This window comes from Microcaecilia unicolor, chromosome 13 (assembly GCF_901765095.1).
Source record: "Microcaecilia unicolor chromosome 13, aMicUni1.1, whole genome shotgun sequence".
NCBI lineage: Eukaryota > Metazoa > Chordata > Amphibia > Gymnophiona > Siphonopidae > Microcaecilia > Microcaecilia unicolor.
This window is the reverse complement of record NC_044043.1, coordinates 29,903,154-29,919,481: the sequence shown is the minus strand read 5'-3', so window position 1 is coordinate 29,919,481 and position 16,328 is coordinate 29,903,154. Positions and strand designations below refer to the sequence as shown.

General features: G+C 48.7%; 1 protein-coding gene across 2 annotated transcripts in view; it reads left to right on the top strand.

The window, feature by feature from the left end:
• TMEM248 (transmembrane protein 248) overlaps positions 1–16,328 on the top strand; it is a 119,305-nt gene that overhangs the window by 41,516 nt on the left and 61,461 nt on the right. For both annotated transcript variants that reach the window (XM_030222110.1, XM_030222111.1), the window contains exon 2: positions 1,555–1,731. In XM_030222110.1, the coding sequence (XP_030077970.1) occupies positions 1,573–1,731 (159 nt within the window). In that variant the 5' untranslated portion in view covers positions 1,555–1,572. The remainder of the gene's footprint in view (positions 1–1,554; positions 1,732–16,328) is intronic.

Below are 16,328 nucleotides of genomic sequence, written 5' to 3'. Positions count from 1 at the left end.
CATTCGGGAAACGGTATAGTTACTTTCCATGTAAAGACCTGAGTTGTATAAAAATTTAGATCCACAAATCCGCAAGGCTATGTAATTAATCATAAGCCAAATATATTTTGAAACTAGCCGTTGAGCCCGTTAAAACGGGCTGGTGGGTCGCCCCCCCCCCCCCGAGTTCGCCGCCCCTCCACCCGGCCTGCCTCTTCGCTATTCAACTTACATCTCCGCAGCAGGCAGAGAGCAGCTGAGCTCCCGTTGGCCTTCCTTCTCTGCCTGTGTCCCGCCCTCGTGTGACGTAACGTCAGCGAGGGCGGGACACAGGCAGGGAAGGAAGGCCAACGGCAGCTCAGCTGATCTGCCTGCTGCGGAGATGTAAGTTGAATAGCGAAGAGATGGCCAGGTGGAGGGTTGGCGGCAGTGGCGATTCCGGGGGGGGGGGTAGCGGTGGCAACCTTGGCGGTTCCCTCCCCTTTGTGCAGTTTCCCTCTCTGTCCCGCCCCCCGTCATCACGTATTGTCGCGGGGGCGGGACAGACAGGGAAGTCTCTACTGCGCATTTGTGAGTGAGTACGGTCACTCGCCGTTTGTGTTTGATATTTTCTTATTGAGCAGTCCTTATACAAACCTGGAGGTCGTTGTTCAAAGTGGAGCTAACCACTAATTTTCAGCGGTATTTAACCAGTTAATGCCACTAAAAGCAAATGATTAGCACCAAACTGAAAACTGGATATTTTGGGGCGTTCCATGGGCAGAGTTGGCACTTGGGCCAGTTAAGTGCTGATATTTAGCACTTAACCAGCCAAAGTCACCGCATAAGTAGGACTGTATAAAAGTCGGTTCTGTCTTTATGAAGTAACACATAGCCGGTTAAGGGCTGAATTTCGCCGGCTCTGGAAACCCGAAAATTCAGTGCTGGTGCTGGACATGGTTCAGCATTGAAATTTTGGGCTTAATGGTGGCGACAGTCAGCAAAATATTATGACTGCCAGCTGAATATCGAGCTCCTTATCCCATAGATGTCTAAAAGTTATGTTGTCATCAGGCTTTTTGACATCTATAAAAGTTTCACTTTTGTCTAGGAAGTAGGCCACTTTCACATTTGTATGAGTGGGTTATTGCTGCAGAAGGCTTCAGTGTATCATAAATTGTAGTGCTCGTCCTATTGTAGGTTATTATGAGATCATAACCCATTTATGGTATGAATGTCTGTAGTCTTATGACATCATTTTGGAATTATTTACTCATGGAAGGTTTATGGTGTGCAAAATTCTATTTGGCTAAAATAAACCAAGACTAACTTCATGGAGCCAGACTTTAGAGATCGAACATAAAATACATGATGAGGAATTACAGTAGCCCTTAAGAGCAGGCCAGACATATAGTGTACTACAGAAACTTAAGTAATATTTTATATTAGGTAGTTAAACTGCAATATTTTGGTTAAATCATGAAGTATTAGTGTGGTAATGAGCCAGTTTGTTTTATTATGCTGCCATAAAATTGAAAGTTCATTTTTTAAAATCTTCCCTTATGCATTTATGCTCAGAATTTTCTTTAATTCCAGGTGTGCTAACTTGGAACAATGTTGAACATCAATCCTCTGGAGAACTTGAAGGTTTACATCAGTAGTCGGCCTCCGCTTGTGGTCTTCATGCTCAGCGTAAGCGCCATGGCGATAGCTTTTCTGACATTGGGTTATTTCTTTAAAATTAAGGAGATAAAGTCACCTGAAATGACAGAGGTATGAAATTATATTCAAAAGTCTAATATTTTACCCTTTTTTGTCAACTTCTGTTTAGTTTATGAAAACTATATTTGTTTGGACAGGGTTTATTAAAATATTCAGCTAAAACCAAATTTCCTTAGTATCTGGCATGTACTATTCTGAACAAGTAGATGCTATCCCTCCTTGTCAGCAGAGGGAGGTAGAGAAACTGATCTTTCTCAGTGAACTCAGTGGTGTAAATGGGCTGTACTCGGTGTAAAGCTTCAGTATTTTCTCTACCTCCAGCAGAGGGTAAGATTGTTCAGGTTGTTATCCTGGTCCCTGGCCTAACTTCCAGCAGTGCAGCCCTTTGCCTTACAGCTTGGTAGAGCGTAATGACCAGCTACCAGGTTTCCAGACCCAAGGACCAGACCTTGTTGAGTGTGGAGTGATGCTGTGCTGCCCTTTACAGCGACCACTGGGGCTGTGCTTTAGGGAATGTGGGTCCCTATCCCAGCCCCCTGCTACCCTTGCACCTGCTTGATGCTTTCCCTGGGCTTTCCTGCAGCTTCAGACAAACGGATTGAACTGAGTTTACCTGGTTCAGCTTTCTCCAAAAAAAGAGGAAAATAGAAACTGCCTTTGCAGCCTTTACAGACACAGCATACCCATAGGAGTAAGTAGGAGGATGACGGGCATTCTGAAGTTGTAGGCTGCAGTTGGCCCATACGGGCAGGCAGGTAGGTAGGTCTTGGCACTCCAGCCGTGTGGTAGGCAGGCCAGCACTGTCTGACCCACAAGAGATGGTAGCTCAGTATGACTGCCAGTTCTCTGTTATGGACAATTTCGATTGGGGGTGGGGGGGGGGAAGGAAGCATGCACATGTCTTGGAAGACCCTTCTTCAAAGACAGCAGGGCCTGTGACTGCCAGTTCTCTGTTATGGACAATTTCGATTGTGTGTGTGGGGGGGGGGGGGGGGGGGGGGGAAGCATGCACATGTCTTGGAAGACCCTTCTTCAAAGACAGCAGGGCCTGTTGTTCTGTTGTGTTTTGACCAGAACTGCAGCTATTTTGAGTGCAGGTGGTGTTTGTCCTGCTGCATCTGGAGCCTGCACAGCCCCCATCAAAGTTTGGGGGCTCAGGACTGGTTTCTGCCACTTTACCCCAGGGCAGATGTTCAGGATTGTCGGCAGGTATCTGAAAAATCTGCATGATCTCTTCCGTTAGATTGTTTGGGAGAGGCTGGAATATAAAAGGCTCTAGCAACTGTGGCAAAGACTCAGAAGACAATTTCATAAAGTCCACATTAAACTTTTTTTAAACATCTCTTTTGCCGAGACATGCGGCAGTTTAGGAAAATTTATAAGGCAAAGATGGTTCCTCTTAAATATTGCAAGTTCTGAAACTTCCTGTGTACTGTGATATCGTTAACCAATACACCTTCAGCTCAGGTCAGTTTATTAACCTTTAGAGGCAGATGCACTAAACGTTTTTCATCGTTAAATGAGCCCTCGGGGAAGAATTTCCGATCCTTTCCATGCACTTAAGCCTATTTTCCGACGACAGTAGCAGCTAACGAAAACGGAATGGAGATGAGCAATTAGTGTGAAAACCCCATTGAAACGACATGCACTAACCTTTTCCGATTGCCTTTACGCAGGAAAAAGGCAGGAAAACTAACGAGAGGTCTGGACCTCTCGTTAGGACAGCTCCGTGGCAGGAAAAAGTGTTAAGTGAAAAAATAAACAAACTTTGAGCCAATCCCAGCGCATTAGCAGAGCTAAAAGCGCTGTGATTGGTCCAAAGGACCTCAGAAAACACATAAAAAAATAAAAATAAAAAAAGGATCGGGAGGGGGCAAGGGCGCTCATCAGGAGCGTCCTGTACGGACGGCCTTGCCCCCCCCCGCCGCTGCTCCCCACTTTCCGCCGCTCCCCCCACCCCGAAAAAGCAAAATTGTAGCAGCCCCTGCCCCCCTCCCTTCCTCACTACTCTCAGCTCCGCCTCCCGACATCCTCCGTCTGTGCCCCGCCCCCTTTGGGGGTCGTCGCCGCCATTCCCCTTCTCCATCGGGCCCCCCTCCCTCTTACCGGGCCCGTGCAGCGCCTCTCTCCTCTGTCCGAAGGCGCTGCACGGGCAAGAAGAACGCTGAATCAGCTGATGCCTGCCTTCGATAGAGCGTCTTTCTCCTCCTGGGCCCGCCCCTTTCTGACGTCGGTAACCTACGTAGGTTACTGACGTCAGACAGGGGCGGGCCCAGGAGGAGAAAGACGCTCTATCGAAGGCAGGCATCAGCTGATTCAGCGTTCTTCTTGCCCGTGCAGCGCCTTCGGACAGAGGAGAGAGGCGCTGCACGGGCCCGGTAAGAGGGAGGGGGGCCCGATGGAGAAGGGGAATGGCGGCGACGACCCCCAAAGGGGGCGGGGCACAGACGGAGGATGTCGGGAGGCGGAGCTGAGAGTAGTGAGGAAGGGAGGGGGGCAGGGGCTGCTACAATTTTGCTTTTTCGGGGTGGGGGGAGCGGCGGAAAGTGGGGAGCAGCGGCGGGGGGGGGGGGCAAGGCCGTCCGTACAGGACGCTCCTGATGAGCGCCCTTGCCCCCTCCCGATCCTTTTTTTAGTTTTATTTTTTTATGTGTCAATTCAATTTGCCATGTGCTTGTGATTTGACTGTTTGTGGCATGCGCAGAGCAGCTAACATAACGCTTGGCTGCTCTGCGCATGATTTGGGGGCCGATTAACGATGTGTATTGTGATTCTTTGATACATTGTACGTTTCAATACCGATTCCAGCATGTGTGACTTTTTTTTTTGGTGCATTTTTCGTTATTTTAAAATCGTTAGGGACTTTAACGATTTAGATTTTTTTACGTTTGGTTGCTGCATCTGCCTCTGAGTTCCAAAGAGCCCAGTCTGTCCTTTTGCCTAGTTAACTCAATCCTATAAGCAGAGACAGCAGAAAGATTCATTAACTTTCCTATTTAAACTGCCTTAATAGAACCTTATCTGTGCCATCAGTAGCAAGCCAGGGATATCACAGTAGGTTTGACCAGTTGAAATTCAATAGAGCCAGCTTCCAAAGTGTCCTGCAAGGCCAACCAGGAACCTCCTGTTAGTATCCAGTGTAACTGCATCAACTCTTGATGACTCTGCATTCATACCAGACCTTCCAAGGATAGTAACTCCTGCTGGGTGTCTCTCTGCCATATTAACAGGCTTCAAGCCTTGCCTAGCTGTCACTTGTACACTGCTGTGATTTCATAAGAACTTCAGTGGTATATGTTTGTTTATGTCATCTTCGTGAATTGCTTTTTTTTTTATAACGCAACGATGTACAAAAAAATATAAAAGCTAAAAAAAACAGTGAAAAGAACACCAATGATAAAAAGGAAAGAATCCATTCATATCACAAGATAATCAACCAAAACCAAACTACTGCTGCATACCTGTCTGGTTCGACCATTCCATAATACAGAGACACATTATGAAATGAATCTGTTAAAAAAAAAAATACGTTTTCAAAGCAGCCTTCAATGTTTTTAAAAGAGGTTCTGATCTAGTATTCAAAGAGAAAAAGGGCCATGAAATAAAAAGCACTTTTTCTCGTTACTTTGTAATAGGCTTGCCTGGGATTTGGTAGGATAAAGCCTATGGTCATTGAGGGAACGTAAACAACGGGTAGATGTATAAGGGATAGTTAATGATACCAAATAGAAAGACCTTTATGTACAGCTTTGAGGCCCAAGGTGAGAATTTTAAATTGGACCTTCAAGTATACAGGTAACCAGTATAATTTCATTAATAGTGGAGTAACATGATCTGAATGCCTTGCATAGAATAGCAAAAATGAAAAATCCCCAATCACATGTTATAATTCCAATAATTCTCTGGTTATAATTCCAATAATAAGTCCAGCACTCTGTTTCAAAATTGATGAGAGCTTTAACCCGAGTCCCTGAGGAAAGCAGTTTGAAACCCGCGGTGATTTACTTGCTGTGTTTTAAACTGGTTTGATATCTGTTTAATCTGAAAACTAGCAAAAGAATTAGATCTTTTGTTTGCTCCCTAAAAGTGTACCCTTCCCCCATCTGGCTTGTAAATCTGTAGGCTAAGGTGAGGTTGTGTTGTAAGGAGGAGCAGTTAAACCACATGCTCTTCACTGGCTCCTGCCTGAAAGATACACACAGATAAGAATTGCTCTGCCTTTAATTCTGGATTAATTCTGCATTTATATCTTAAATCTGGCTTAATTCTGCATTTATATCTTTCCTGTTTTGTTACATACTCTGCTAAAATAGTGATTTGCATGTCCCAATTCTTAGAGCTGTACACCGGCAAATTTCTTCTGGTGAATTTAAGTGCAGCTCTTCAGATAGGTTACAGAGGAGACATTCCTACAGTCTTAAGCTTAACTACAGTCTTAAGAGTGGACACCCCGGAGGGAGTGGAAAACATGAAAAAAGATCTGAAGAAGCTAGAAGAATGGTCTAACGTTTGGCAATTAAAATTCAATGCGAAGAAATGCAAAGTGATGCACTTAGGGAGTAGAAATCCAAGGGAGACGTATGTGTTAGGCGGGGAGAGTCTGATAGGCACGGACGGGGAGAGGGATCTTGGGGTGATAGTATCTGAGGACCTGAAGGTGACGAAACAGTGCGACAAGGCGGTGGCTGTAGCTAGAAGATTGCTAGGCTGTATAGAGAGAGGAGTGACCAGCAGAAGAAAGGAGGTTTTAATGCCCCTGTATAAGACATTGGTGAGGCCCCACCTGGAGTATTGTGTTCAGTTTTGGAGGCCGTATCTTGCGAAGGATGTTAAAAAAATGGAAGCGGTGCAAAGAAAAGCTACGAGGATGGTATGGGATTTACGTTCCAAGACGTATGAAGAGAGGCTTGCTGACCTGAACATGTACACCCTGGAGGAAAGGAGGAACAGGGGTGATATGATACAGACGTTCAAATATTTGAAAGGTATTAATCCGCAAACGAACCTTTTCCGGAGATGGGAAGGTGGGAGAACGAGAGGACATGAAATGAGATTGAAGGGGGGCAGACTCAAGAAAAATGTCAGGAAGTATTTTTTTCACGGAGAGAGTAGTGGATGCTTGGAATGTCCTCCCGCAGGAGGTGGTGGAAATGAAAACGGTAACGGAATTCAAACATGCGTGGGATAAGCATAAAGGAATCCTGTGCTGAAGGAATGGATCTTCAGGAGCTTAGTCAAGATCGGGAGGCGGGGCTGGTGGTTGGGAGGCGGGGATAGTGCTGGGCAGACTTATACGGTCTGTGCCAGAGCCGGTGGTGGGCAGCGGGACTGGTGGTTGGGAGGCGGGGATAGTGCTGGACAGACTTGTACGGTCTGTGCCAGAGCCGGTGGTTGGGAGGTGAGGATAGTGCTGGGCAGACTTATACGGTCTGTGCCAGAGCCGGCGGTTGGGAGGAGGGGCTGTTGGTTGGGAGGCGGGGATAGTGCTGGGCAGACTTATACGGTCTGTGCCCTGAAGAGCACAGGTACAAATCAAAGTAGGGTATACACAAAAAGCAGCAAATATGAGTTATCTTGTTGGGCAGACTGGATGGACCGTGCAGGTCTTTTTCTGCCGTCATCTACTATGTTACTATGTGTCGGGCAATTCCAAGGGAGAGCAGTCCGTTGCTTTTATATCGTGGGAGCCCTAAGCGTCTAGACAGCGAAGACGCGGGCTCAAAAGATAAGTTTATTTCTAATTGTTGATTTTGCAACTTCAGTGAAGTGGCAGCTGGCCATCGTTGGTGAAGGTTTATCAGAGTTTTTTTTGGTTGATCACATAATCACAAGTGACACAAATAGCACTAAGCATGGTGTGAAATGAAGAGTAGCCCGATGAATGAAGTGCTATACCACTAGGCAAAGGTTACTATTAACTGTCTAAGATAGTGGATATTTCTGAGGGCACTCTTCTTAAAAAAAAGTACTCTTGAAAGAAGAAAAAAAAAGATTTTGTAGCATTTGCCCTTGTTTTTTGATCGCATAGAATAGCAGACACACTGCCGTATTTTGGAGTGTCTGCAGTTGCTTACTTGCCATGTTTATTGTTTATTTATTTACTAGACCGTTTCTTATTACAGAATAAATCAGAGCAGTTTACAATCAAATATAACATTAAAACAATTAAAATACACAAATCGGAAATCCATATGTGAAAGAAAAGCACAGCAAACCATCAAAACTAAAAATAAACAATTAATAAAAACATATATATCAAAAACAGCAAGGGGCATTAATCCCCCTTCTTTTTTTTTTCCAGTTTGATTCTAAGCAGTGTTTCCAAAAGATTCTTGAATAAAATGTGTTTTAAGAATTTTACAAAAATGAATGTAAGAATCCTCAAGCCTAAGTTCTTTAGGAAGGCAGTTCCAAAGTGTTGGAGCCAGAAAAGAAATGCAGATTTTCAAGTAGATTCCCATCTTGGGGACACCAGTCTCGTCCAATCTCCACTTTTGCATTTAGGAATCTTCAGGCTATTGAGTCTTTTATTTCCACCAGTGTTTCATCCCTCTTCTCAACCAATATGTTATCCAAGTCTGTTAATGAGGCTCTCTCTTCCTATAATACTATTCTCTCATCTTTTCTGCATATACTCGCTCTTCCAATTCCCCATTCTGTAAGGCATTCCAAACCCCAGCCTTGGCTGATCTCTAGAATCTGCTACCTACGTTCCTGTGCCCGATCTGCTGAACGCCTTTGGTATGAAATCCCATGCCTATGCTGACTTCATACATTTCAAATTCTTGCTGACCTCCTTCCAATCTGCTTGTTCACTTGCCAAAAGTTCTACTACATCCACTTGACACTCTCTTGGCTCAAACCCTCAACGTCTCTTTGCCACATTGAACTCTCTCCTTAAAGTGCCTTCACCTCCAGCCCCTCCTTCACTTTCTTCCCAGACTGTAGCTGAGTAGTTTCATGGTAAGGTTCACAAGATTAACCTTTAGTACTCAACAAAGTCACCTCCAACTCTCCTTCCCCCAGTCCATTCTGTCAACCCTCCTTCAAACCCTGCCTCCTTTTCTGAAATCACTGACGAGGAAACTGCACATTTTCTTTCTTCCTCCCTCCAACTGACTTCCTGTTCCTCTGATCCTATTCCCACCTATCTACTCAGCACTATCTCTCCTATTGTCATCCCTTCTATCTGTCATATCCTCAGTCTTTCACTTTCTACTGCAACTGTTCCTGATGCCTTCAAAACATACAGTAGCTACACTACTCCTCAAAAAACCTTCATTGGACCCTACCTGCCCTTCCAGCTATTGCCCTGTCTTCCTTTCCTATCCAAGGTACTCGATTGTTCTGTTTACCGCCGTTGTCTTGACTTTCTTTCATCTCAAGCTATTCTTGATCCACTTCAATGTGACTTTCGCCCTCTACATTCAACTGAAATAGTCCTTGCTAAAGTCTCCAGTGAACTTTTCCTGGCCAGATCCAAAGGTCTTTATTCTTTAGTCATGCTTCTCGATCTGTCGCCTGCTTTTTACACTTGATCACCACCTACTCCTTGATATGCTGTCCTCACTTGGATTTCAGGGCTCTGTTCTTTCTTGGTTTTCTTCTTATCTCTCTCATTGCACTTTTAGTGTATTCTGTGGTGGATCCTCCTCCATTTCTATCCCACTATCAGTTGGTGTACCTCAGAGCTATGTCTTGGGACCTCTTCTTTTCTCCATCTATACTTTTGCCCATGGTGCTCTGATCTCCTCCCATGGTTTTCAGTATCACCTTTATGCTGATGACTTCCAGATCTATCTCTCCACACCAGAAATTTCAGCAGGAATCCAGGCCCAAGTCGTAGCCTGTCTGCCTGACATTGCTGCCTGGATGTCTCACCACCGTTTGACACTAAACATGGCCAAGACTGCGCTCCTTACCTTTCCTCCTAAACCCACCTCTCTTCTTCCTGTTGTTTCTTTCTCTAAAACATCACCAAAATTCGTCCCTCCCTTTCTGAGCACACTACCAAAAACCTTATCCACACTTTTATCACCTCTAAGCTAGTGCAACTTGCTTCCATATCATCATGCTGATCAATCCATAGACTGGTGGGTTGTGTCCATCTACCAGCAGGTGGAGATAGAGAGCAATCCTTTTGCCTCCCTATATGTGGTCATGTGCTGCCGGAAACTCCTCAGTATGTTCTCTATCTCAGCAGGTGGTGGTCACACACAGCAGCAGCTCTGGCTAGGCCTCCAAGCCTAATTTTTAGGTTTTGTTGAGTGCCTGGGGTTGAGGGCTCTTCTTGAGCAAGTGCAAACCTGGTGGCGCCAGGTCCCTCCTTTTCTCCCCCCTCCCGCTGGCTCCGTTAAAAAAAAAAAAAAAATTTTGAACGTCTTTAAGGGCGTTTATTTCGACGTTTATTTAAACGTTTATTGCAGCTACTCACTGGGACACCAGGTCGTTACAGCTCGGAGCGAGAAGCAGGTAATTTTTACCTTTTTATAGCGGGCAGGGGGTTCCCCGATTGATCTCCACGTGGCCTATGGCGTCGGAGGGCGAGGGCGCGAAGAATCGATCCCCGGACCGCGTGTGCGCTTCTAGCGGGGATGTGGGGGTTTTAAAATCTGATTCGCCCTTGTTGGGTGTCAGTTTGGAGGCCGGTCAGTGTCCCGGGTCTTCCTCCGGCACGGCGGTTTTTCCCGCCATAAACGCCCATCCCCCGCTGCTCGCCTCCGCCATTTTGGCCGGCCACTCTGCTCGGACGGCTTCTTCTTGGGCCGCCCTTGAGCTGGGAGACGTTCATGCCATGGCCGCCCTTGATTTGGGCGACGGCAAAAAAGCGGCTAAAGTTAAGCGCCGTTCTTCCCGCGCGGCTCCTTCGCGGAGTGTCGCGCCGGACGCCATCTTGGATGCGCAGCATGGTTCTCCCCCGCTCTTGCGAGCGCCGGTTGAGGGTGCGTCTAGGGCTGTGGCCCAAGCTGCTGAAGTGCACAGTCTGGGGGGTTTCTCCCCCGAGTTTATTTTGCTGCTGCATCAGGCCTTTCTTATGCAAAACGCTGCCCCTTCTCCCTTGTCCGATAAAGGGGTTGAGGCCCCTGGAAGTAAACGCTCTCGGGTGGATGCCCAGGCCTTAGAGGACGCTGTTTCCTCTGATGTAGATGAGGGCAGCGTATCTGAGTTCTCCCAATGGTCATTTGGGGATTCCTTGGAGGAGACGGATTCCCGCTCGGATGGAGCGGATGACCCCTCTGCAGCACGGATCTTTCGCTCAGAGGATTTGCCCAACCTGTTAATGCAGGCCATGAGCATTTTGAAGATTTCCTCTCCGGAGGACGTCTCTCCCTCAGCCCCTGTTGGCTCCGCCATTATGCTGGGGACGAAGCGCCCGCCTAGAACCTTCCACGTGCATGATGCCATGCACACCTTAATTTCGGCTCAATGGGATGTCCCGGAAGCGAGCCTCAAAGTGGCTAGGGCTATGTCCCGCCTCTATCCTTTGCCTGAAAGTGAGCGTGAGGCTTTTGTTTGTCCTACCGTGGATTCTTTAATCACTGCGGTGACTAAGAAAACGGCGTTGCCGGTGGAAGGTGGCACGGCACTAAAGGACGCCCAAGACAGAAGATTGGAGGCGGCCTTAAGGTCGTCCTTCGAGGCGGCTGCTTTAAGTTTGCAGGCCTCAGTTTGCGGCTCCTATGTGGCCAGGGCGTGCCTGACGTTGGTGCAGCGGGCTTCCCCCTCGGATCCTTCCTTGAGGGCTGACTGGCCAGCCCTGGAATCGGGCTTGGCTTATTTGGCAGACTTACTGTATGATGTCTTGAGAGCCTCGGCTAAAGGCATGGCTCAGACAGTCTCTGCGCGGCGCTGGCTTTGGCTGAAACATTGGTCTGCGGACCACGCCTCTAAGTCCCGCCTGGCTAAGTTGCCTTTTAAAGGCAAGCTGCTCTTTGGGGTCGAGCTGGACAAAATCGTGACCGATCTCGGCACGTCTAAGGGCAAGAGGTTACCAGAGGTCAGGGCTCGCGCCAGTGCTCGCCCCGGGATCTCCAGAGGACGGTTTCAAGAAGCCCGTCGGTACCGCCCGGGCAAGTCGGGCTCCTCTGCCCCCTCTTCCTTCAAAAGGAACTTCTCCCCCAAGCAGCATTCCTTTCGCAGAGACCGCCGTCCCGGAGGTACGCCCTCCGGTCCTACCCCAGGGTCTCGTACCCAATGACGGGGTCTTGGTCCATGGCCCAGTGCAGATTGGAGGACGGCTGTCCTCGTTTCTGGGCGAGTGGACCAAAGTAACTTCAGACGCTTGGGTGCTGGAAGTCATCAGAGACGGCTACAAGCTAGAGTTCTGCCGACCCTTAAGAGACGGGTTTGTACTCTCTCCCTGCAAGTCTCCGGTCAAAGCTGTGGCAGTGCAGCAGACCTTGGACAACCTGATCCGCCTGGGTGCGGTCGTTCCGGTGCCAGAAAATCAGATTGGCAAGGGACGTTACTCCATTTACTTTGTGGTACCAAAGAAAGGAGGTTCTGTCCGGCCTATCCTCGACCTCAAAGGGGTCAATCGGGCCTTGAAAGTGCGGCACTTTCGCATGGAGACTCTCCGCTCTGTTATAGCGGCAGTGAAGGCAGGAGAGTTCTTGGCTTCCTTGGACATCAAGGAAGCGTACCTGCATATTCCCATCTGGCCTCCTCATCAACGCTTTCTGCGTTTTGCAGTCCTGGGACGACACTTCCAGTTCAGAGCACTCCCTTTCGGGTTGGCTACTGCTCCGCGGACCTTTTCCAAAGTAATGGTGGTCATCGCAGCCTTCCTGCGAAAGGAAGGAGTACAAGTCCATCCTTATCTGGACGACTGGTTGATCCGAGCCCCCTCTTATGCAGAGTGCGGCAAAGCTGTGGACCGGGTAGTTGCTCTTTTGAGCTCCCTGGGATGGATCATCAACTGGGAGAAGAGCCAGCTGCGCCCGACTCAGTCCCTGGAGTATCTGGGAGTTCGATTGTACACCCAAGTGGGCAGAGTGTTCGTGCCAGACAATCGGATTGTCAAACTTCAGGCTCAGGTGGACCAGTTCCTAGTAGCCTCTCCTCTTCGGGCTTGGGACTATGTGCAGCTGTTGGGCTCTATGACGGCCATGATGGAAGTAGTGCCCTGGGCCAGGGCTCATATGAGACCACTACAACACTCTCTGCTGCAGCGCTGGACTCCGATGTCGGAGGATTATGCTGTGCGCCTTCCCTTGGACCCAGCAGTGCGCAAGGCGCTGAGCTGGTGGATGCAGACAGACAAGTTGTCTGCGGGAATGCCTCTGGTGACCCCGGAGTGGATTGTCGTCACGACGGACGCCTCTTTGTCGGGCTGGGGAGCCCACAGCTTGGGAAGGACAGCGCAGGGGCTCTGGTCTCCTGCAGAGGCAAAGTGGTCTATCAACCTCCTGGAACTCAGAGCCATTCGGTTGGCGCTTTTGGAGTTCATCCCGGTACTGGCGTTGAAGCCAGTACGGGTCCTGTCGGACAATGCCACGGCTGTGGCCTATGTCAACCGCCAGGGAGGTACCAAGAGCGCCCCTCTAGCCAAGGAGGCCATGAATCTATGCCAGTGGGCGGAAGCGAACCTGGAACAGCTGTCAGCGGCCCACATTGCCGGAGTCATGAATGTCAAGGCGGACTTTCTCAGTCGCCATACCTTGGAGCCCGGAGAGTGGCAGCTATCTGCTCAGGCGTTCTTGGACATCACAAAGCGCTGGGGCCAGCCGAGCCTAGATCTGATGGCGTCATCGGCCAATTGCCAAGTGCCGCGCTTTTTCAGCAGAGGACGGGACCCTCGATCCCTGGGAGTAGATGCTCTTCTCCAACAGTGGCTGACACAAGAGCTTCTCTATGTGTTCCCGCCCTGGCCCATGTTGGGCAGGGTGTTAGACCGGGTGGCAAAGCATCCGGGCCGGATAATCTTGGTGGGTCCGGATTGGCCCAGACGTCCCTGGTATGCGGACTTGATCAGGCTCTCAGTCGACGATCCTCCGCGGCTGCCAGTAGAGCAGGGCCTGTTACATCAGGGTCCCGTGGTGTTGGAGGATCCCTCCCCCTTTGGTCTTACGGCTTGGCTATTGAGCGGCAGCGTCTGAGAAAGAAGGGCTTCTCAGACAAGGTCATCGCCACTATGCTGAGAGCGAGGAAGCGCTCTACTTCTACTGCTTTCGCCAGGGTTTGGCGTATCTTTGCAGCATGGTGTGAAGCAGGCTCACTTTCTCCCTTCACTGCTCCAATTTCTTCAGTGTTGGCGTTCCTGCAAGAAGATCTGGAGAAAGGCCTGTCGCTCAGTTCCCTTAAAGTCCAGGTAGCGGCTCTGGCTTGCTTCAGGGGCCGCCTGAAGGGTGTTTCCCTGGCTTCGCAGCCAGATGTGGTGCGCTTTCTCAAGGGAGTTAATCACCTGCGCCCTCCTCTGCGCTCAGTGGTGCCTGCGTGGAATCTCAACCTGGTGCTAAGAGCATTGCAGAAGCCGCCTTTTGAACCCTTGGCGAGGGCATCTCTGAAAGACCTGACATTGAAAGCAGTCTTTTTGGTGGCTATCACTTCAGCCAGAAGAGTTTCCGAGCTCCAGGCACTCTCATGTCGAGAGCCTTTTCTGCAGTTCACTGAGGCAGGAGTGACTATTCGCACAGTGCCTTCCTTCCTGCCCAAGATTGTTTCTCGCTTCCATGTGAATCAGCAGCTCTGTCTCCCTTCCTTTCGTAGGGAGGACTACCCAGAGGAATACTCTGCTCTCAAATATCTGGATGTGAGACGTGTCATCATCAGATACTTGGAAGTGACCAATGATTTCCGGAAATCGGATCATCTGTTTGTCCTGTTTGCAGGTCCGCGTAAGGGTCTGCAGGCTGCTAAGCCTACAGTGGCAAGATGGGTCAAGGAAGCCATTGCAGCGGCTTATGTGGCCGCGGGGAAGGTGCCGCCTATCCAGCTGAAGGCTCACTCCACTAGAGCTCAGGCGGCCTCGATGGCAGAGGCCGGGTCCGTCTCCTTGGAAGAGATTTGTAAGGCGGCAACTTGGGCTTCGGCCCATACCTTCTCCAGGCATTACCGCTTGACTGTGGCTGCTCGAGCGGAGGCCCGGTTTGGAGCTTCAGTGTTGCGGTCAGGGATTTCAATGTCCCGCCCTGGGTGAGTACTGCTTCGGTACATCCCACCAGTCTATGGATTGATCAGCATGATGATATGGAAGGTAAAATTATGTATCATACCTGATAATTTTCTTTCCATTAATCATAGCTGATCAATCCATAGTCCCTCCCAGATATCTGTATTGGTTATATTCTGGTTGCATTTCAGGTTCAAGTTTAGTCTTCAGTTCCTGTTCAGGAGGACTTTGTGTTCAAGTTTTTCAATGGATTCTTCAAGAGTTGAGACGAATTTGTGTTACAGTGAGCTGCTGCATTCCTCTCCCCTCCATTTTACGGGGCTGGATTGAGACTTAAATTCTGCCGGCGCTCCCTCCCGCTTCGTGCGGCAGTAGGGCAGCTTTGTTCCCCTCCCGCTTCGGCGGTGTTAGGGTCAGTCAGCTCCTCCCGCGGTTGCGGTTGCAGGATAAGCCAGATCCCCCCGCATCGGCGGGTGTGGTGTCTCTCCCCCGCTCCGCGGGGATGAACTGGACGGATTCCCCTCCCCCACTTGTGTGGGGATGAGCTGGGTTAATTCCCCTCCCCCGTTTCGGCGGTGGTGAGCTGGGCAGAGTGTCCCTTTGTGGGTGTAATTCTCTAAGTGTTGAGTCCTGCGGATGGAGCTTGGATATCGACATACTGAGGAGTTTCCGGCAGCACATGACCACATATAGGGAGGCAAAAGGATTGCTCTCTATCTCCACCTGCTGGTAGATGGACACAACCCACCAGTCTATGGATTGATCAGCTATGATTAATGGAAAGAAAATTATCAGGTATGATACATAATTTTACCTTCTCACAGGTCTCCCACTAAGCCATCTCTTTCTCCTTCAATCTGTTAAAAACTCTGCTACATGTCTTATATTCCACTACTGTTGCCATGCTCATGTTTGCCCTCTCCTCAAGTCACTTCATTGACTTCCTATCCATTTCCACATACAATTCAAGCTCCTCTTATTGACTTACAAGTGCATTCATTCTGCAGCTCCTCAGTACCTCTCCACTCTTATCTCTCCCTACACTCCTCTCTGGGAACTCCATTCATCGGGTAAATCTCTCTTATCTGTACCCTTCTCCTCAAATGTGAATGCCAGACTCCGTTTCTTTTATCTTGCTGCACCATACACCTGGAATAGACTTCCTGAATCAGTACATCAAGCTCCAGGTCTGGCAGAGTTCAAATCTAGGCTAAAAGCCCACCTTTTTGAGGCTGCTTTGAACTCCTGTTTATTTGTTCAGTACCACCCATGCCTGTTTTATAATTCCCACCTTAAGTAATTCCCTTATTTGTTGCGTTTGTCTGTCTTGATTAGTTTGTGAACTCTATCGAGCAGGGACTTGCTCTCTTACATGTTCAGTGAACAGCAATGCGTACGTCTAGTAGCACTATAGAAATGATAAGTAGTAGTGTTAGGAGGAAACAACAAAAGCATGGAATAAATTATGTAGTGCTTTAAAGTCAAGGATTCCCAGATTGCTGAAATCTATTTTGAAAAGGTTAGTTTGGAGTCCAAT